Below are 23,909 nucleotides of genomic sequence, written 5' to 3'. Positions count from 1 at the left end.
AAAATGTTTGGCATTAAGACTATTTTTTTCTAAAGTCTTTATGCAGTTGTATAAAACATAATACCACTGATTTTTCTTGTTATTCACTATTCTATACATAATGTGCCTTATTTTGAATTAAATTAAATTTGCAATGATAGGAATGAGAAATGTACTAACATAAATTGTAAAGGTAAAGTTTCCCCTCGCACATATGTGCTAGTCATTCCTGACTCTAGGGGGTGGTGTTCATCTCCATTTCAAAGCCGAAGAGTGAGCATTGCCCGGATACATCTCCATGGTCATATGGCCAGCATGACTAAATGCCAAAGGTGCATGGAATGCTGTTACCTTTCCACCAAAGATGGTCCCTATTTTTTTATTTGTATTTTTACATGCTTTTGAATTGCTAGGTTGGCAGAAGCTGGGACAAGTAACGGGAGCTCACTTTGTTACACGGCACTAGGGATTGAAACTCCCGACATTCTGATCTACAAGCTCAGCATGTTAGCCACTGAGCCACTGCGTCCCTGTAGCATAAATTGTACACACACATATATATTTAATATTTGCAGTTTTAGAAACAGTACTTGAAAGGTTTTTCCAAACTCAATAGACATTTTTCATAGATAGATTTCTGAAACTGGCACTAAAACCTGTTTGAAAGTACCAGTGATTGAAGAATCAATAGAGGAATTGCCAGTGTCATAGATTAAGTAGTTTGGATTGTTTCCCTTGGACCTTGTACTCTGTAGTGGGGAGAGCAATTTATGGACGTAAGCAACTTTCTCTACTAGCTTCCTCTTTATTTAGCTAGTGGGAAATTGACAGAGGAGGTAGCAAATAGCAGTCATTTGATTGTAGATCACTGCAACATCATAATTGTAACCTGGGAGCCTAAGTGCCCAGATTGTGATCACATGGCTGCAGGGACACTGTGAAAGTCACAATTTCAGAAACTGTTTATTAGTCCCCCTCGTTCAGTTCTGTTGAATAATTGCTAAATGAGTGGTCATAAATTAAGGATTATGTGTATGACTAAAAATATCACACAGGATATACACATCATATATATAACATCTGTGGGTGTGTGGGTGTATGACAGAGATTGAAGGGTAGATTTGATATGCCATTCTTGTAGATTCTTGATCTCTTTTAGCATTCTCATTGTCAAAGGTGGTGACTAAATCTTGGATTATTAGTGGGCTACAGAATAAACAGGCATTACATGCTTATGATTTAGAAAACCTGTTGTATAATAGCTGTCTCTATGGTTCTTTCTGTGAGGATGGTTTATATTTTCATGGTTTATATGATCAATTCTAATGGAGCCTGAAATTTGGAAAGTAGAAGGCTTTGATCCAGATAGATAGCTTAGCCATAATAGGTGATAAATGAATCTTTATGCGAATGTAGCATTATTCTCCCATCTCTTTTTTATGCATGCATCAAATAAGATCAGATGGTAATTCCATCTGGATTGAATTTAAGACTCCTTCATATATGAATTTCTGAAAATATATTACAAGGTGGTATTTCACTAATTGATCAGATTAACAAAGAGTTTTATTACTAGTTGTCTTTCAGGATATTTAAATGCATTCAAAATGTCCAAAGCTTTAAATGGTGAAAGGTAGAAATCTTTATTACAATAGAAACTGATATCTTATGTGAATTATGTGAATGTATATCTATAATCTATATGTAAGAGAATAAATGACAGTAAAAATATAAAGCATAATATAGGTAAATAATATTTGGTCATAAGTAGCTAAGTTTAAATAAATAAAGAAATGTACATAAAAATGGATAACGAATAAGGAGATTATGAATGAAAGATAGAAATGTATAGTAGGAAAAACACTAACTGCAAAGAAACTGATTCGGAACTGCGGTATGATATACGATGGAACTTATTGTTCCTATGTTGTTTTTAAGTTATGTGTTTGTTTTTGTTGACGTGCTTATGTATTTAAAATAAAATAAAGAATTTATCAGGAAAAAAAAAAGAAACTGATATCTTGCAGTTTGCCATATAATTTCAAGCAGATGATTTGCCCATTTGTACTTATTAGTATTAGACTCAACTCTATTTAGTCTTTACTCGTTTTACTTTTTGCTACTTTTTGAATTTTGCATACTAGAAGAGCATCTCACCTGGATTTCATCATGCCATTTCCATTGTCTACCACATTTATTTTCTAAGTCTCAGTCTGCAAATCTTCAGGCTACTTAGATCATTAAGCACAGTGTTCAACATGGATATAATGATTTTTTGCTTCTTGTGTAAAAATTGAAAACAAGAGTAAAACGGAGGCGGGGCTGTGTTGAATTGGTGAGATAAATTTTATTATTAGAGAAGGGAACACCCCAAAAGATCAAAAGTAAAATTAAAATTGAAGACGGGAGAAGTTAAGCGGTGAGATTAAGCCTGCGTCAAACTTACTGTGTTATCTTTCTTTAATTTTTTTTTATGGATGAAATTTTTATGAATGCTTCTTACTTTTTAAACTGGTTTTTTTCTTCTTCTATTTTTCTTTTTTTAATACTTATTGATTAAGATTTCCTTTCTTTTTTTTCAATGCTCTATTGGATTGTTTTTCTAAGAACCTTTCTCCTTAGGATTGGAATATAAAAGGAAGCGAAAGCATAGGAAAAAGAAGTAACACTGCCACTTAGAGGCTTGGAGGCTTGGAAACATTGTTTTTCTTTTTTCTCTTTGAACATTTGATCTACATTTCAAGGTTTCTGAGCTTGTTTATTGAAAATGATAGCGGGAAGAGTACAGATTGTTTATGCAGGTGCTCCTCTGGGGTACTATCATTAGCTGGACTGGAGTGAAAAGAAAGCCTTGACTTGAAAGATTGCAGTGAACTTGTTTGGAATTTAATAAAAAAGCTTTGGATGCTATAGTGGCAGTGTTTACTATCTGGAGGAATGGCGCAACATGAAAAAGAAAAGGAATTAACATTGCAGATCATTATGCAAGAAATTCAAAAAATACAAGTAAGAACAGAGAGCATTGAAAAGAAAATGGAAAATATAGAACAAAGAACAGAAAAACTAGATGAAAAAAATGAGAATATTTACAATGATGAAATTGGAGGACAGAGTTTAAAAAATTGAAGAAAAAGATGAACAAAGAGATAAGAAAATTGTTGATATTGACAGCAGATTGAGCGTGGTTAAAAATGACAGGAGTGGAATATTGAAATGGGAGATGGACAGATTGGAACTTTACCTCAGATTCCAAAACATAGAAGAAGAAAGGGGAGAAAATTTGGCAGAAGTAATGAGAGAAATTTTGGCAAAAGCGTAGGTAATAACCAAAGGGAAGTTGATGGAAGGAACAGATGGAGGGTTTCGAGTCTTTACAACATATGCAATGAAAAACAAGTTGCCAAGAGAAGTCCATATAAGATCTACCAAGAAAGCAATCAGAACACAAATACTACAAATGGCAAGAGATATAAGATTGCACTACTATTGGAAGGATACAGGATGATGTAATGAAATGCTATAATAAAAACTAATTTAAATTTAGTTAAAGATGTAATATTATTGGATGGTTTTAGGATGAAGTAATGAAACGCCATAATATAAATTTATTTTAAATTTAGAATATCTCACATAAAAGGATGTAATAATAGTTATAGTCAAATGAATGTATAACAATGATAATAATTGTATACATACATATAGACATATAGATTGATGATATGTGATTCTATATAAATTGCAAGTGAAGATTATTGTGAGGAAGAACAAAAGCTTTGTAACCAATCGACATACTGTATGTAACTGGAGGATGGTTTTTATGTTTTGTGTGTGTTTATGTTTGTTTGTTTTAAAATAAAAAAAATTATATAAAAAGAAAAGAAAACAAGAGTAAAACTAGAAAGCAAGGAAGATAGAAAACTTTTTGGTAACCCTCATTATATTGTAAGTGTTTAATACAATAAATATTTTAAAATGTTCATGGAAATAATACACCTTCCGATAAATAGCTTTCATGAAGTAAAGAAAAAAAATACATTAGAAAACCAAAAACAAAGTTCAACACATTAACAGGGCATTGTAAAAGGGAAAAATAGCATTACTTAGAGTGGATATCTTCAAATTTTGTTTGAAAAGAAATTCTGTAGTTTTGCATAATAAAATATTCTCCTGCAACAAAGTACAGTATATCAAAACCATTCTTTTATCTATAGTCTCTGCTATCCCCTGCCATCACATAAAGTATGTTGCCTTTTACAGCAGTATTTTGCAAGTATTAAGGAATATTAAACCAATTTCAGGATTATTGATTTTTTTCAATTTCTTTACAAACTTTTGACCAAAGTTTGTTTAATGTAACATGCAATGATGGATTGGATATTTGGAGAAAAGATAGTAAGTTGTATTAAAACGTTTACACTAAGATATTTTGCAAAAGTCAGGCTATATACATACATACATACCAGTGATGGGTTCTGGATCCTGTTTCAACCAGTATGTGCAGCGTCCACATGCGTCTTAGCACCTCCGTGAGCCTCCGTGAAGCTCCAGCTGCTCAATGGAGCATCGTGCAGGTGCTGTATGTGCTGTGTGCATGCACGGAAGCACCAAAGACTTAAAAGACCAGTAAGGAGCTCGGACGGGTGGGTCCTCCGGAGCACCATACTGGAACGGTATCTGGTGCTCCCGGCAGGCTCCGGTACGCCTGTACTGGGGCGTACTGCCTGCAACTCATATATCATAATTTTACCGGATGTTGGTTTTGGATTATTTTCACAGTAAATTCTTGATGGTTTTTACAAATATGTATATTTGAATCGTGCTACAGGAAACAAAATCCAGTAAAATTAATTGTTAGAATTCAAATAATTTTCTGAAAAGAATCTTTGTTAAGAACTTATGTTAAAAACTCACACTCTGTGTGTTTTTTTTTTTACAAATGCTTGCAGATGTTGTAAATGTTTCAACCTTATTCTTCTGAATTCAGGTTGTTACTTGTATTAATTCTCTTTGCAAGCTGTATTCAGAAGTTACAGAACTAATACTTCTATAAAGAATCCAAAGGCATATTACAATTGTGACTGAAATAAAATACATTTTATGTTAAGCAAGGTTTTTAAATTTATTTTGAAAAATTATTTGCTATATTAATTAACATTAAGAAAGAAATACACAATTTATTGGGCTTTTATCAATCCAGATGGCTTTAGATATGTAAGAGAGATTCTTAAAAAAAACTTGGCACCATTTAAAAAGATGATTTAGAGATGCTTTATGAGCAAAGGATTAAAGCAATGGTTTTAATTGTATATTATCAAAATAGTACGAGGTAAAAATATTTTTTTACGTTTTTATTTCAAACACTCCAATTTCCATTGTCTGTTTATTTATTGGCAAAGAAATATTTCTTAATTTATGCATAATTATAAAAAGAGCCAGAATCATAGAATTAGAGAGATGGAAGGGATCTTGGAGGTCTTCTAGTCCAATCCTCTGCCCAAGGCAGAATACCTTATATCAGGGCTGTCAAACCCGTGTTGTCAACCAATCTCCTGGCTTCTTTCTTTCAAAACACACACACACACACACACACACACACACACACACACACACACACACACACCATTTATATATATACACACAGAGAGACTAATACTTTTAGGTATTAATTATCAATAAAAAGCAAATTAGGTTAGAGAATAAAATAGAATTCTTTAATGGCCAAGTGTGATTGGACACACAAGGAATTTATCTTTAGTGCATATGCTCTCAGTGTACATAAAAAAAGATACATTTGTCAAGAATCATAAGGTACAACACTTAATGATAGTCATAGGGTACAAATAAGCAACCAGGAAACAATTAATATCAATATAAATTGTAACTGTACAAGCAACAAAGTTGCAGTCCTGCAGTCATAAGTGGGAGGAGATGGGTGATAGGAACGATGAAAAGACTAATAGTAATAGTAATGCAGCCTTAGTGAATAGTTTGACAGTGATGAGGGAATTATTTGTTTAGCAGAGTGATGGCGTTCAGGGAAAAATGTTCTTGTGTCTAGTTCTCTTGGTGTGCAGTGCTCTATAGCGTCGTTTTGAGGGTAGGAGGTATGTCCAGGATGCGAGGGGTATGTAAATATTTTCTTGGCCCTCTTTTTGACTCGTACAGTGTACAGGTCCTCAATGGAAGGCAGGTTGGCAATAATTGTTTTTTCTGTAGTTCTGATTATTCTCTGAAGTCTGTGTCTGTCTTGTTGGGTTGCAGAACCAAACCAGACAGTTACAGAGGTGCAGATGACAGACTCAATAATTCCTCTGTAGAACTGTATCAGCAGCTCCTTGGGCAGTTTGAGTTGGTGCAGAAAGAACATTCTTTGTTGTGCTTTTTTGATGATGTTTTTGGTGTTAGGTGTGTATTTTAGGTTTTGAGATATGATAGAACCTAGAAATTTGAAGGTCTCTATTGTTGATACTGTGTTGTCTAGTATTGTAAGAGGTGGTAGTATGGGAGGGTTTCTCCTAAGTCTACCACTTCTACAGTTTTGAGTGTGTTCAGTTCCAGATGGTTCCGGTCGCACCACGAGGCTAGTTGTTCAACCTCCCATCTGTATGCGGTTTCATGGTTGTCTCGAATGAGACCAATCATTGTTGTATCATCTGCAAACTTCAATAGTTTAACAGATGGATCATTTGAAATGCAGTCATTGGTATATATAAAGAAGAGAAGTTGAGAGAGCACATAGCCCTGGGAGGCTCCTGTGTTAATTGTACAGGTATCTGATGTGATTTTTGTCTAGCTTCACTTGCTGCTTCCTGTCTGTTAGGAAGCTTGTGATCCACTTACAAATATGTTTAGGCTGATTTAGTTTAGTTAGAAGAATGTCCAGTATGAGGGTATTGAATGCTGAACTAAAGTCTACAAAGAGGACCCTTGCGTAGGTCTTTGGAGATTCAAGATGTTGTAGGATGTAGTGCAGAGCCATATTAACAGCATCATCTGTCGATCTATTTGCTCGGTATGCCAATTGCAGGGGGTCTAATGTTTCATTACTTGGAAAATTATGTCTTCTCCTTTCTGTGTATTTAATGAAATTCTCAAGCCCAGGATGACATCATAGTAATTCTGCATCCAATTTTAGCTACCTGATATCATAATAAAATAAAATTAATGAGTTTGTACATATACACATACTGTATATATGTATATTATTAGTAGCAAAATAATTAAGCTCAGAATTCCAGTTGTAATAAGCTTTCCATCAATAAAATTTTCTAGCCATTTTTAATTATTAATATTAAAAATTCACAGTGTAATTAAAACTTCAAATAAGAAACCTGATTCAAAGTATAACTTTTAAATTCAGTCAAATGTGTATTGAATATATTAAAACAAATATGTCCTAACTCGCAAAGCATTAGACGGGAAAATCATATACTATGAGAAGGAGAAAGAAGGTTAGAAGGAAAATCCTTCTCAAATAACGTACTCAAGTTACTCAAATAAGGAAAAAAAAACAATTATTGCATATAGCACAACTTGATCAGACTTTAAATCAGGGGTAGTCAATCTTTTTATACCTACCGCCCACTTTTGTATCTCTGTTAGTAGTAAATGTTCTAACCGCCCACCAATTCCACAGTAATGGTGATTTATAAAGTAGGGAAGTGACTTTACTTTATAAAATATATAAAGTAGAGTTACAGCAAACCTCTACCGCCCACCATGAAAGTTGAAACGCCCACTAGTGTGCGGTAGGGACCAGGTTAACTACCCTTGCTTTAAATGATAAAAAGTTAGTTTCCTTTTTCTTTTCCAACCCCTATGTTTCTTACAATTAGATTTTCTCTCAATTTAAGATGCAGCCTCCCTCAAGAAAATTATCTCTTCATTAAAAGGCCATCTGTCTGTGCAAGAGAATTTGATATACCATCTCACATAATTTGTAGTTAATAGATAGGCAAGAAAACCAGGCTATCAAAGAACAGAGTGGCTCAATACCATCAACGTTGACACCATCTAGAGCAAGGGTCTCACACTCGTGGCCCCAGACCGGATGTGTCACGCACTGACCATGCCTACCCCTGTTTTAATGAAGGGGAAATGTTGTGATATGCCACGTGACGACAACGTGTCATTGCAAGCTTGACACCCCTGATCTAGAGCATAGAACAACTCAAAGAAGTTGTGCAAGATCAGAAAATTTGCCAACTGGATTGTTTAAAGTTTCTTGGGGGCAATATTTGCTGTTGTTCACGTGTTTGGTAATTTAGCTTCTGATAGTAGTTTGTTATAAAAGTCTTTCAGTGGCAAATGTAACGTGTCTTCAAAAGATTTATAAAATTATGCTGGGAGCCCATCAGCCCTTATGTCAATTGCATATAAAGAGAATTTGCATAAGATGTTTTATAGATGGCACAATTGCCAAAGATATTTGAAGACAAATTAGCTAAATGTTGGAAATGCTATCAGACACCTGGCTCGTACTATCATATGTGGTGGACCTGCATAGAAGCAAAAAATATTGGACTAAAATACATATGTGGCTGGAAATTATCCATGTTATAACAACAGCTAGGATTGTATTTCCACAAAATTGGAAAAGTGAAGAGATTCCGACAGAGGAGAATGTGATTAGGAAAACACGAGACTGTGCAGAAATGGATAGATTGACACTGGCTATCAAAGAGAAGGAACAAACTGATTATTATACAATTTGGGAATATTTTTACTGGTCGTTGGAGAATAGGTATAAGAATTAATAGTAAAAGAAGTTGTGTAAAGTATAGAAAATGGATTAACTGTTAATATAATTAATAGAGTTAATAAATCATGAAGAGGATTGTTATAGTATCAGACATTTAAGGTATTGGAAATTAAGCTAAGAATAGATTGAATAATGAATATGATTGTAATCTTTGTAAACTGGCAATTCATCCCCTCATTCACTAAGATTGCATTGCCCATTATTAATCTCTTGAACACAAACAGAGAAGCAAAGCCAAAGCATAGGCGCCCCCTTGAGTGGACCACGGAGTGCCAGGCTGTGTCTGAGAAACTGAAATGACATGGATGCCCCTTTCGTGGTAAAGCTGATGGCGGTGACGTGACCTTGCGCCTACACCTTCTGGAAATTAACTGAAACCAAAAGGAGGTGGGCAATTTGGAAGAAGGAAGCTTTTGTGGTCTGGTGGGCCCTGTTAACCTGAAGGCATTTTCTCGAAGGGGCAAAACACCCTTTTGAGGTGTGGGTGGACCATGAGAACCCAGAGGTTATGAAAACACCCCGGAAGTTGTCACCCAAGCAAGTTTGCTGGGCACAACATTTTAATCAGTTCATTTTCTCTGCACTACCTTCTGGTGGTGGGGGAGACCCTTTATGGCAGATGCCCTATCTAGATTTCCCCAATACTTTTTGAATGTTTTTATTAAACAGTATTTTTTTTCCTTTTTTTAAAACACAAATATCAACATTTGCAACATATCCACATTGGTAAACCTTCATCATACTCTTTTTATCCATACATGTATACCTTTTATTGAAGGTGCATTGAAGTCACCTAGTCTTATATCTCTTACTCTCCTCAGAACCTGTTTTAGTACCACAATTTCCTTCTCCTTATATTTTAAAGGCTCATTTCTTGCTCTTTATAAAATTGCTGCCTTCATTGCTTTTTTTGTAAATTTCACATCTACCTCTCTAGGGACTCTATATCTCACCACGGATCTGGTGTTGACTCTAAATATTTCATCAATGTCAGCCAAAAACCTTTCTTTATCCACTTGTAGGGCATCCATGAATAACTCTGCCATTGTTTCTGCTAAATTTTCTCCTTTTTCTTCCTTGATATTCTGAACCTGTAGATAATAGTCAGCGCTGTCAATTTCTAAAGAAATTATTATTCTTTCTTTATTTTTGTCTGTCAGAGTGAGTCTACTATCAATTTCATCCACCTTTTTCTCTGTTTGTTCAACTTTTTCTTCTACTTTCTGTATACTTTGTTCATTTTTTGTCTTCATTTGTTGTAGATTTTCCGGTTTGTCTTCTATTTTCTCTAATTTATCTTCTACTTTCTCTATTTTTCCCTTTACTTCTTTAAATTCCTCATGCAACACTTGCATCATTCCTTTCAGATCTGCATGCATAGCCTGCATCACGTTCATTTTTTTTCTGGTTGTAATAAAGCATCCGATGTCCTCTATCCAGAGGGACTCGAAACAGCTGAAGAAGATGCTGATTTTGGTGCTGACATTGTTTTCCTCACCTTAATTTTTTTTTAAATATTTGTAATCCACAAGAAAAGAAAAAAGTAGTAATTGATTGTAATCCAAGGATGAAAAAGAAGAAAAAAGAAAAGAAGCAGCAATGAAAGAAAGCCAAAAAACCATAAAAGAAATAAAAAATCTTATAATCCAAACATCCAAAAGAAAAAAAACCATTTTTTTTCAATTTTGTAACCTGACTTCTTGTTATTGTTTTCTTCAGGTTCTTCCGATCTTAATCCTTTAGTATCCCACAAAAAGGGATGATGTATCAGTAAATTGTAATCCACATAGGGCCACCAAACCCAGTTTGGCTGGGAGGGGCAAGGGGTGTGGATGTCCATGATGCTATTCAGCAGGTTTGCCATTCTCAAAAGGTAGCTACTGGTTTGCCCAAACAAGTGCGAAATGGCTGAATCCCACCACTGATAAGGGGTGTCATGATAACAGTATTCCAGTACTTGAGGAGCTGCCACAAAGAAGAGGGCATCAAATTATTCTCCAAAGCACTAGAGGAAAGGACAAGAAACGATGTCTCCTGTAAATGTAGACAGTGATATAATCATGTCATCCTTATGAACTCCAGTGGATCCATATGCTTCATGTTGAAGAACTGAATAAGTTGGAGATTTGCTCTACTGAGAAAGTCACAAAATGCTGCTTCATTTGTGTTTTTAGCTTATCCTTTAAAGGCCAATGATACATGTCAGGATCATAATAACAAGAGAAACTTGTTATGACATGTCTGTTAATACCAGTTTTTATAGAATAGTTCATTATGAAAAGAAATATAAGAAAGCGGAAAAATACAAATTATAATTTATTATTTCCCTCTGCCCAAATAACTTTCTCAGACCAAAAATTATATTGTTTTGCTGGTTTTGATTCATTACTGAATATTTCAGTGCATAGATAGATTTTAAAAACTTTGGTGACACTGTTACTAAAGTGCAGTATTGTGGGCAAATTCTGCCCACACTCTGGAATTCAGTCCTGATGGGGCTCAAAGTTGAATGAGCCTTACATCCTTTGTTGTGGGCAATATGCAAATAATGCTTATATTGTAAACCACCCAGAGAATACTGTATAGTGTTATATTATGATTATCATGAGCGAGGTGGCACAGTGGTTAGAGTGCAGTACTGCAGGCCACTTCAGCTGACTGCTAACTGCAGTTCAGTGGTTCTAATCTCACCAGCTCAAGGTTGACTCAGCCTTCCATCCTTCCGAGGTGGATAAAATGAGGACCCAGACTGTGGGGGCAAATGCTGACTCTGTAAACCGCTTAGAGGGGGCTGAAAGCCCTATGAAGCAGTATATAAGTCAAACTGCTATTGCTATTATTCCAATCAGAAATTTGTTTATAAAATCCTCTCACCAAAAAATTGAAAATGTTTTATACAACAAGATGCTTCATTAATTTCAGCGTTTTATGCAGGCTTGACCATTTCTTTTGGTGGTGTGGGGAATATACAGTGGACCATTTGGTAATGTACCTATGAAAAAGGTACTTATGTTAAGCAGAACACATAAACTAAAAAAATGATAAGAATTTTGTTCCTGAAGGATGTTTTCTGGCCTCTCTGTTTCCATTTTATTTTCCTATGATCTTTTGCCTCCTTTTCAGTCCATTATACTTGACTCTAAAAATGCTGTAAATAATTTCCATTACTTCAGATAACAAATGTGTATTAATGCTTTGAAAGCTCAGAAGTTAGGTATCCAGAACTATTGTATAAAGTTTTCTGATTTATAAAATATTTTTGTTCCTTTAAGCCTTTCTGTAGTTTCAGACTTGGAGTTAAGATGTATAGAATAAAATGTGAGATGGATATGAATATATCTTGCTATTCACCATTCATTTCATTCATTAAAAATTTGATTTAACATTAACTTTCTTCTAACTTAAGAAAGTGAAGACTCTTGAAACAGAGTATTTCAAAAGGAACCTTTCGTTAAGACGAATGGAAACCATTAAGTTCAAAGCAACATCTGAATCCCCTTAGGCAATACAAGTAGAATTAAAGCAGTAGAAACCCCTACCATTAGTTAGAATACATATTTTAGCCAATAGACAAGTGTGAAGATGTTTCCTTTATCAACTGCCCTGAGAGCTGAATAAACATACATTCCCATGGCTATCTTCCATTAGACATTAAAGTGAAACATCCCACATGGCCATCATAAACATTCCCCCAAAAGGTGAGGGGATCTCAAGGCACTTTGGCACCAGGAAACCAGTTGTAAAATTTCAGTTTTCACAGGCACTGCTAACAATCGATTCCAATGCCCCCCTCCTCCTAATTGAATGGCAGTATCACTTTTAGGGATCTGACACCTTCCTTTAACCAAATGCAGATTCAGCCAATCCACAGATGTGAAGATGCCATCGCACCAGCCACCCTAAGAAACAGAATAAGCATACATTCCCTTCTATTGGCTATCCAAGTGAAACAACCCAGATGGCCATCATTACTATACATTCCCAGAGAAGATCCCAGGGTGCTTTGGCACCAGATTAAAAGCTATAAAATAACAGTTGTCACAGGCAATACTAATGAATTGAAACCAAGCCCATCCCTTCTCCCAATTGAATGTCAGTATCACTTTTACAGATCTGACACCTCCCAAGGAGAAAATTCTCATAATTTTTTCTTGTTTTATTCCAGATAGTACAACTGAAGTTTTTACAAACATCTATGTGACCAGTTTTGGACCAGTTTCAGATACTGACATGGTGAGTATGGCAACTGAAATATATGATGATATGGCTGAACTGAAGCAAAAAGCTATCCATCTTCCAGTGCCAGATTTAGGCATAAGATAAACAAGTTATAGCTAAGGACCTCACATTCTGTAGGATCTCACAAAATTTCAGATTTTTTTTGGGGGGGGGAGCGACGGTGGGATGAATGACATTTTAAATTTTTATGCAGCTTCTATGTGTACTTTAGTTTTTCAAATATTGTATAGCAAATTTTGTGTACTTTTAAAATGTTCACATACACACACACACACACACAGAGACACATACACAGAGGTTTTAGAAAGTTTTAGGTTTTAAAAAGTTTCAGATGGATGTCAGCATGTGGACCTGATCCATGTATTGAATCAAAGAAACCCCGAAACACAACTGACCAAAAGACAAATGTTTGATAGTAATATGTACAAGTGTTCAAGAATATATATATGGTTTTACTGAAATACACACACACACACACACACAATTCCGAGTAATGCCCCCAACCAATTCAAGATTCTGAGGTTTTTGCTTCCTCAAAAATCCTGTTTCTTAGGTATATTATATCAGCATGGTCAGAGGTGAAATCAACACTGAATAATTCATTTTTGATACAATTAAAGAATAGATACTGTCCAATCTTCTCCCCTTGTGTCACAGGTCACATTAGCCAACCAAGCAGGTGATGAACTTCTCAGCACTTCCTCTTGCTGTTGCTAGGACATGTTGATTTGGCCTTGGTCCTCAGGAGCTTTATTGTTGTTATGTCTGGCACATTGGAAGAAAACTCTGATGACCTGAGGCTGGGCATGGACACAACACAGCTGGAATGAAGGCTTAAGTCCCCTTTATTGCTCCAACTTTCCCCCAAAAGTCCCACCATTCACCATCAATGAACAAAGCTCTAAACACAAACCTCTAATAGTCCCTACCTTCTATTAGTCCAGAGGATCAGCACAGTTGAGAGCAGCCACACTTCAATGAATTTTGTTCCAAGGAATCCTTGTCACAGGAAGTGTCAGGGTACTGAGGATTTAATAGCTGCCACTGATGAAAGGTTGTAAGCTGTAATCAGTAAGCTGATGCAATGAGGATCATTCAGCAATAAAGTCATAGCCTCTTTTAAGACTGTTATGGAAGGTCCACACAAATCTCTATATAAGTGGCTATTAGACATGTTTTCCTCTCTCTCATCATGTATTTCATTTTCTCCACTTGTGTTCGTAGTTGGTAAGGGATTTATCTCTGCATGTATTATATGTCTCTATATATGTATATATAAACCACTGTTAATTGCATAAAGGCTCTTTGTGTTGTATGTTGTGTTATGCTCCTGGGTATATATCATGGTTAGCAAGCAGCATGGCCTCCATTAACGTAATGGGAGGAGGTTTCCTGGTTCTTGGTTGAATGAGACTAACTACCTCTGGTTAGGGAGTGTGAAGATCTAGATGTACCTATGAAGGGAGGATTTGTGGATGATTGTTACTAATCTACCAGCAGTCCTGAATGATGGTGACCAGAGGAGAAATGAAAAAGTATTAGCAAGCATAATTCTTGCTTTAGAAGACAGTCAACTAGCAATAGCAATAGCAGTAGCAGTTAGACTTATATACCGCTTCATAGGGCTTTCAGCCCTCTCTAAGCGGTTTACAGAGTCAGCATATTGCCCCCAACAACAATCTGGGTCCTCATTTTACCCACCTCAGAAGGATGGAAGGCTGAGTCAACACTGAGCCGGTGAGATTTGAACAGCCGAACTGCAGAACTGCAGTCAGCTGAAGTAGCCTGCAGTGCTGCATTTAACCACTGCATCACCTCGGCTACACATGAGAGGTCTCCAGTCTGCAAAATAGTGTTGGGAGGCTTTGCGCAGTGTGTGTGAGAGAGACTGCGGGTAGTAAGGTGTTGCTGATTAGGAAACTGTATAAGGCACAACTGAAGCCAGGAGAGTCTATGTCCACACATTTGCAGACTATGAGAAGGACATTGCTTGAGTTGGAAGAAAGGGGAATGACTTTTACTGAAGCACACAGGGTGTATGTGGTGCTTAATTCCTTGGACAGTTCATGGGATGTTATTGTGACTAGTCTAGAGTCCATGCAAGAACAGGATTTAACCATGGCATATTTAACTGGTCAGTTGTTGGAGGAGGAGCAGAAATGGCTGGAGAGGAGACCAGGAAAGGGAGAAGAGAGCGTTCAGCACAGACCATCATCTACAACAGTCCAGGCTGCCGGAAGAGCAACTGAAAGAGTTAACTTTGTGAAGAGATGCTACATGTGTGGTTCTACTGAGCATCTCCAGAGATGCTGTCCTGAGAGGAGGAACAGGAGCAGCAAGACAAGGGTGTAGATCTAAGCAGCAAATGTGGAACGGTTCTCCAGCATTATTTTCCCTGGCAGCATCAACAACTAAACACATCAGGGATATGTGGTTTTTGGACAGTAGGGCGAACCAGCACATTGTTAATGATCCACATGTGTTTTCTAGTTTGAAACCAGCAAGGCAAACGTGGGTTAATCTGGTTGATGGACAGAGAACTGCTGTAAAAGGGGAAGGTAATGTGTATGTACCAGAAATAGATGCAACATTGTACAACATGTTATATGTACCTGCTTTAGAGCACAATTTATTGAGCATATCCATGTTAGACTGGCAAGGTTATGAAATAGCTTTTGCTGGGGGACTATATACCCTTAAGATAAACGGACAGGTATGGGATGTTCTGGGAATACAATAACATAATTGTGCATGTATACTTAAGAATGCTCCTGCACATGACAATTGTATACACCTGTTACATAGAAGATTGGGTCATGCAAGTTTTAAAGTATTGAAAAAGATGCCTAACATAATTGAGGGACTGAAATTAAAGAGCTGTAATGTATATTTGCATTGTACTGTGTGTAAGGAAGCAAAAGCCAAAATATATCTGTAAGTAAGAAAAATGCAAGAACTACACACAGGTTATTACAATTAGTTCATGCTGATTTGTTTGGTCCTATAGCACCCTCTTTAAGAGGAGCGAGATATGCCTTAGTCATAGTAGATGATTATAGTAGATATGGATATTGTTATTTACTGAAAGATATGACTGAGGTATTGCAACAATTCAAGAAATGGATAACACTCGTAGAACGACAGCATGGATGTAAGGTATGCCAGCTGCAAACAGACAGAAGAACAGAGTTTATGTCTGAGAGGTTTCAAAAGTGGTTAAGCAGTCTAGACATATGGCATAAAAAAAACCAAATCCATATTCATCTGCTGAGAACGGGGTGGCTGAGAGAAGAAATTACAGATGATGAAAGGCACATTGCTTGTTGATGCAGACATGAGTAAAGTGTACTGGGGAGAAGCCATAAAGACAGTGAATTATATTGTTAATAGATTATGGAGTGAGGCAACACAGAAAACACCATATTTCCTGATGCATGAAAGGAAACCATCTTTAGTTCATTTTAGAACATTTGGTAGTTATGCCTGGGTACATGTGCCAAAAGCTACTAGGAGAAAAGGTCAGACAAAAGCCAAAAAACTTCAATTTGTTGGGTATGAGCTAGGAATGAAGGGGTATAGGTTTACAGATGGTACTAAGCGAGTAGTGATCTCAAGATCTGCTAGCTTTGCAGAACAGAACAACTGGAATAAGATACATGCAAATCATGATGAGTTTAGCCAATACAAAGTTCTAATGTGTGGGAAAATGATATCAAGTCAGACAGAGATGTAGAAGAGGATAGAACTTTGATAAAATGCGAAAACACAGATGACATAGATGTAGAAGAGGAGAGACCAGAAACAGTGACAACAGGAACACATAATACCAAGACGATCTGAGAGGAGTAACAAAGGTGTACCTCCTGAATGGTTTACTGCAAGTAAGGTCAGGGCATACAGTGTTAGATATGAACCTCAACAGTACCAAGAAATGTTGGTAATACCCAAGGTATAATGTGAAAGATGTAAATGTTAATGTAATGTAAACATGTAGACATACTGTAATGTGAGAGAAGCTGTAAAGGAGAAACTATTATATGAAATATGTTAACAAAAACCTGTGTGTGTAGGGAAAGTATAAAGTATATGTAAAAGTGTTTGAGAGTTCACTGCAACTGCATCATAACCCGGAGCAGAAGCAGGTTGCTGTGAACTCGTACCTAGCCAGGCCAGGCATCCCAGTCCTGGGATTTTCCCTTGACGTATTTTACCTGCTGCATAAATAGGGCAGCTAACTACATAGCTCTCTATGTCCTGTTTTTAGTGATGGCCACCAAAATTGTCTTTTAATTAGATGTAAAGTTTTCACAGAACCAAAGTGTCATAATTTAGAGTCATGGCACCTTGCCATTAAGCACAGTTTTTGGCTAGCTGGAACATACAACTTCCCTCCCACCCAAGCCAAATTATCTTTCATCAGGCAGCTGGATTTGTAGCTCAAAAATTCGTTGGTAGCCAAAGCTTGTTTAAAAGTTTGGGTGGTTTCATTGTCCATCAACGTTTCTTGTTTTGCTTGGGATCTGGTGGTTACTTTAGCGGCTAGCTCATTGTTTTATACTATGTGTTTGATTATGTCTAGCTTTTTACTGTTGTATTGTGGCTTTCTGGATAGTGCATCTACCAGAAAGGTTTTCCCCCTGGGAGCCATCTGAGTGTAAACTCAAACCGCTTAACGTACTGGGCCCATCGTACTTGTTTTGGAGAGAGTTTCCTTGGGTCTTTAAGGCTTCTAAATTTTTATGATCCATCCAGACTTCAAAAGGGATCTTACTCCCCTCTAGGAAAATACTTCCAGGTTAAAAGTGCCCACCGAACTGCATAAGATTCTTTCTCCCTAATGGCCCACCTTTGCTCAGTTTCATTCAATTTTTTGGATATGTAAGCACATGGTTGTAATTGGTCTTGCTCATTTTTCTGAAGCGGGACCGCTCCTATTGCCACATCGCTGGCATCTGCTTCTGATGAATGGTGTCTCTGTGTCCGGGTGCTTTAGAATTGTCTCTGCTGAAAATAGCCATTTAAGTTTTTCAAATGCAGCTTGGCATTCCTTTGTCCGGTTCAAAGGCTGCTTCGGTTTTGGGTTATTCCCCCCCTTCATTTTTAAAAGCTTGGTGATGGGGAGAGCAATCTGGTCGAAAGCGGGGATAAATTGATGGTAAAAGTTGGCAAATCCCAGGAAGCTTTGTAACTGTTTACATGTTCTGGGTAGTTCCCAATCAAATACCACCTGCATTTTTAAAGGATCCATTTCTATGTCTTGGTGTGAAATGCGGTATCCTAAATAATTGATTTTTTCTTGGTGGAATTCACATTTAGAGCGTTTAGCATAAAGTTTGGCAGAATGGAGTTTGTTCAGAACAGCTTGGACTAGTTTTACATGTTCTGCTTTGGTCTTGGTATATAATAAAATGTCATCTAAATATACCAAAATGCCCTTATACAAATGCTCATTTAGCATTTTGTTTATTAATTGCATAAACACTCCAGGGGACCCCTGTAGCCCAAGTGGGAGCACTTTGAATTGGTAGCATCCAGGAGGGGTGTTAAATGTCATTTTACATTCATCTCCCACTTTAATTCTGATACGGTAGTAAGCTTTCCTTAAATCCAGCTTTGAAATTTTTTTCCCTTTAGCAAGGTGTGCTAGCATGTTTTTCATGAGGTGGAGAAGTGTACATGTTCTCCACACTGATAATATTTAAGTTTCTAAAATTGACATATAGGCGTTTAGAGCCATCTTTTTCTCTCTCTAAATAACACTGCGGCTGCAATTTTTGATTGGGCTAGCTCAATGAAACCACTTGCTAGTTTTTTCTCAATGAATGCCCTCAGTTCTACCAGCTCCCTTGGAGACATGCTAAACATCTTGGATTTAGGGAGGATTTCTATCACACAGACAGTGGAGCGGTGGGAGTGGGGCTTGTCAGAGGCTTTTTTGCTAAAAATCTCAGCCAAGTCTTTGTATTCTTTGGGTATGCCCTGGATTGGCATAGTATAAACAGACATTGCTGTTACTTAGTGCTCTGCTCCCTCAGTTTCTTTGTGTGAATTCTCAGCAAAAGTCACGTGCATCTGAACTTTTATGGTGCCTTGCTTCCAATTAATTTTGGGCTTCCATTTTTTCAGTCATGCAAGGCCCAAAAACTAGTGGCCATTCCATGCCAGGTGCCACTATGAATGTAAGTATTTCTTCGTGAAGCCTATCTGTAGCGGCTCAGTGGCAAATGAAGCTGACTCCTTCCCTGATATTGACCCATCTAGCTGACAAAAAGCTATGGGACTTTTCAGATTCCTTACATTAATCTTCAATTTTCTTACCAGGGTTGGGCTGATCAAACAGCGGGTGCTAAAACAAAGATTTTTATCCCCCCTCTCCCAGTTAGGGATAAAAGTCTTAGGAGGAGGGTAAGTGGTTTAATTGACTTGCTTACCAGTGGTTCCTCTTCTGGGTCACTTTTGAATGAGTATGGTTCCTCCTGCTGAGAAGCTGGGGTTTCCTCAAAAAGGGGAGGGGTTGAAGATACTACAATCTCCCTGCTCTTTAAGGCCATCTTCTTCCCATTCTGGCCAGGTTTCATAGGTTCCCCCTTCCCCAATAAGCACTCTGGTTTCCTAACTGGTGTTTGAGAATGGCATTCTGCAGCTCGATGCCTCTCATTTCCACACTTGATACAGGCTGAGGGTTTAGGAGAAGATGCTAATTGCAGATTGAAAGATTCTTGCTTCCATCGGAGTGGGGATTTCTTCCATACTTGCCCTGCTCGGTACTCGTTCCTGACCATATCAATCTCAGCCTCTTTGGCAGTGAAATCCCACTCATGTAGGTGGTTTGGTGCAACTCAGACCACACAGGGATTGTAGACGTCATCACTCAGCCCATCATTGAACCAGCTTATCAGGATATCCTCTGGCCAGTTCACACAACACTCCAAGTCTTGGAATTCTTTGGTGTACTCTACCACTGGCCGGTGTCCCTGATTCACAACTTTAATGTGGTCGCATGCTTTGTGGTCTGCGAGGGGGTCCTCGAAACGTTGTCGCAGGGCCATCATGAAATGGTTGAAGTCCCGCAGTTCTGGTGCATCGGCATCATGTAGGGTCACCATCCATCTGGCAGCAGCTCCTTCCAGGGCTAGGGTAACCACTTGCACTTGGGATCCTTGGGTTTGAAAATCACACCCATATTCTTGCATGTAGGTGAGCATGTGTGCCACAAAGAATCCCAGTTGTTGCATCCCCATCAAACGTCACCCCAAGGGAAGGAGTTTTTTTTCCTAATTGCAGGTTTCAGGTTTCGTTGGGAGTGGGTCCCTATCCATGCACTGACTGGGGGGAGGATTTGCTGGGTCCCCTGCTGCTGGTGCTGCACCATCTGCTTGATCAGCAGGGCCCAGAGGGGGGTAAGCCCACCTGGCATCATCCGCGGCTGCCCCCCTTCCCAAGCTTCTTTGCTTGCATTCTGGCTCCCCCCGGATGTTGAGATTTTCCAAAATCTCCATCACCAACTGGGTTACATGTCTCTTCAGACGATCCTCCTTCAGCGATGCTTCATTTAGTTCCTCCTGGTCAGAGGGGACTTCTAGCTCCAATTTCCACCCCGGTTTTCGGTTACCATGCATGCGGGTGACTCCTCTGGTCTCAGCTGTCTTTCATCACGATGCCAATCGACCAGTGGAGCTTTTTGAGGTCCTCCAGGTTCACCTGATTCTCTCTGACAGGGTACATGGAGCAGGCCTCCAGTTGCCGGGGGGGGGGGGGAGAGATGACATCTCCCTCCAGCATTCAGCTTCCCCCTGCTCACTGTTGTGCTTGGACATGGTTTGCAGGGTCCCCTTGGTAGAGCAAAAATTGCTTCTCCAGGCTGACCATTTTGCAGAGACGTTGCTTTATGTAAGGGTTCATCTCCTAACTTAAGAAAGTAAAGACTTTTGAAATGGAGTATTTCAAAAGGAACCTTTTATTATGTAGAATGGAAACCATTAAGTTCAAAGCAATATCTCAATTCCCTTAGATGGGGACTCCAAGGCCCCTCTTCTCCCAATTGAATGGCAGTATCACTTTTAGGGATCTGACACAGGCAATACACCAGAATATAAACTGACAGCAAACAGCACTTCTTACTAGTATGACTAGCACTGATGATGTTACCTAGTTAAAGAAATTTCTTCAAGAAAACAAGCAAGCTTATAGAGCACCTAGGACCCACCCACCCCCATTGTTAAAGTGTACAGCATGCATTAAAAATGTGGACTCTGGATGTGAGAATATGCTTGAGGTGATAGTATTTTTGGCTTATTAGTATTTGTCAGTCAATTGCTTATTGCATTTTTTTTTGCATGAATCTAAATCTAATATAAACAAAGCAGCTTCTCATATAAATTGGAGACCAGTTATTATTATTATTTTAAAAAGCCTTGAATGAGTTAATGAAGGAAAATTGAATGGGCCTATGTAACAGAAATGCATTATAAGATGTTTGACCATTAAATATATATATTTTAATATCTAGATGTTGATTTAACAGTCTGGATTTGATTAATATCAAATTTCATATTGTACTTTCAGTTTTTATAGTTTAAATCCTTCACCATTGTTATTTTTACATTTTTAATCTTGCAGACATTTCATTACTCTAACTAGGTGATATCATCAGAAATAAATAAATAGATTTATAAACTGGTGCTTCAGTAACAATAATTAAAAAGTCAGTATCAGTCTCTGTAGGAGACTGTTTGGACACAGCCTTCTAATTTTCTTGGAAATGCTAATAACATTGCAATAAAAGGCAACATATAGATAGAGTCTTCAATTTATGACCACAGTTGGAACCAGGAATTCTATTGCTAAGCAAGGTGGTTATTAGGCAGATTACACCAAATTTATAACCTTTTTGCCATTGTTGTTTAGTGAATCACTGCAGTTGTTAAGTGAATCATAGCTGTTAAGTGAATCCAGATTCTTCCATTGACTTCTGTGGAAGCCAATTGAGAAGGCCACAAATGGTGATCACATGATCCTGGCATGCAACTGTCATAAATACATGCCAGTTGCCAAACACCCAAACTTTGATCATATGACCTTGGTGATAGTTGTAAGTGCAAGGATTAGTCAGTCATAAGTTACTTTTTTCAGTGTCATTTTAACTTTGAATGGTTGTTAAACAAATGGTTGTAAGTCCAACCATATGTAGATAGGGTTGCAACCAGTGGTGGGGTCCGGATCCCATTAAAACTGGCATGGTGCAATGGGGCCCAGCGTCCACCACATGAACACGTGCAGCATGCGCGCACATGTGCTCAGCACATGAATGCATCCTTACCTCCTGCGATGCCTCCTGTGACACTCCAGCTACTCGGTGGAGCGTTGTGCAGGCGCCGTATGCTCTGTGTGCGGAAGCGCTGAAGAGCTCAAATACCGGTAAGGAGCGTGGGCGGGCAGGTGGGCCCTCCGGAGCACCATACTCGAATGGTACCCAGTGCTCCCTGCAGGTACCGGTACGCGTGTACCGGGGCGTACCAGTCTTAACCCACCACTGGTTGCAACATTTGCAATGAAATATCCTTGGAGGGATAAATTTATCAGTTCAATATCTGTAATAAAATGAAAAAAAGGAAAAAGATTCAGATTCAGATTTAATTTATTTGTATGCCGCCCTTCTCCGGGAGGGACTCAGGGCGGCGAACAACTCAAAAGGGGAAAGGGGATACAAACACAATACATATAATTAAAATACACAAGAGTCATACGGCCATACAAGTCGAGAGGGGAGGGGAACTCATCAACCCCAGGCACAGCCAGGTTTTGACGGCTTTCCGGAAGGCCTGGAGAGGGGCGAGGGTCCAAATCTCCGCGGGGAGTTCATTCCAAAGGGCCGGAGCTGCAACAGAGAAGGCCCTCCCCCAGGTAGTAGCCAGATGGCATTGGCTGGTAGACGGAACCCGGAGGAGGCCGACCCTGTGCGATCTAACGGGTCTGGGGGAGGTAATTGGCAGAAGGCGGTCTCTCAAGTACCCAGGTCCAATATCATGAAGGGCTTTGTCATGAAAGTGCATCATCCTCATCCTTGGAAAACAGCTTTGCAATAATAAGTAAAATATCAGTGGGCTGGTACTGCAGGGTTTTTTTTTTTAACTCCATTAATTTAGAATAGAATATGAGTCCAGGATACTAAAGTAGCATTTACATATTTACTTTGAGCTGTAATTATTATTTCAAGCTCTGTGAGCAAAATTAAATACTGACCCACTATCAGAATCACCAGATCCAATTACTCTGGCATGATCTGACAGGCACATCTGAAAACACAGCAGGCAATTTGGGGGTTACCTTTTAAATAATCGGCAGGCTGACAGCTTGAAATGGTTGGCATCTCAATTCCACAAGAATAACATTTCTCCCATGGGAATCACATGCAAACTCAAGTTGGCTCAAATAATTAATTGAGATGCAAATAAATAGAGAAATGGACAGCAGATGAACAGTTGAATAAGCTGTTCCTGAAACAATGTAGAGGAAGAATGTGTCTTAGTGAAGGACTTTGAGATAAGATTGAACTAATTTGGCTAATTAATAGTTGGGCTAAAATGAGAGCTTTACTTACAAAGCATGATACAGAACAAATTGATAGATTGGTTCTATGGCAAAGTAATTCCTGCCCCGGCACCATCTCAAAAATATGTTGATAGTGCAGAAGGAAGCTCTTATAACCTAATGAACAAAATCTCAGATAAACTCAACTTTTACTGGGTTTTGAATATGGCTTGATCTCCTGCTTCTCTTTGAGCAGAGTACAATTTGAAGAGTGCAATTTCCAAAGTATGCTATCAATAGGCTGATTGGTCTTACATTTGAAGGTTGTATTTATTCTAACTGCAGTTTTTAGGTTTTTCCTTTCCAGTTTATCAAGTTTCTTTTGAACATCATGTAAAAA

The 23,909-nt window shown here is 38.1% G+C and overlaps 1 protein-coding gene across 1 annotated transcript in view; it reads left to right on the top strand.

Annotated features, from left to right (window-relative positions):
- The window catches only part of LOC116512949 (gamma-aminobutyric acid receptor subunit alpha-2), a 145,754-nt gene that overhangs the window by 27,403 nt on the left and 94,442 nt on the right, over nucleotides 1–23,909 (top strand). The window contains exon 4 of the mRNA XM_032223650.1: nucleotides 12,906–12,973. Within this exon, the coding sequence (XP_032079541.1) occupies nucleotides 12,906–12,973 (68 nt within the window). The remainder of the gene's footprint in view (nucleotides 1–12,905; nucleotides 12,974–23,909) is intronic.

This window comes from Thamnophis elegans, chromosome 9, assembly GCF_009769535.1.
Source record: "Thamnophis elegans isolate rThaEle1 chromosome 9, rThaEle1.pri, whole genome shotgun sequence".
Classification (NCBI taxonomy): Eukaryota; Metazoa; Chordata; class Lepidosauria; order Squamata; family Colubridae; genus Thamnophis; species Thamnophis elegans.
The sequence above is the reverse complement of the archived record's forward strand: the minus strand, read 5'-3'. Positions and strand labels throughout refer to the sequence as shown.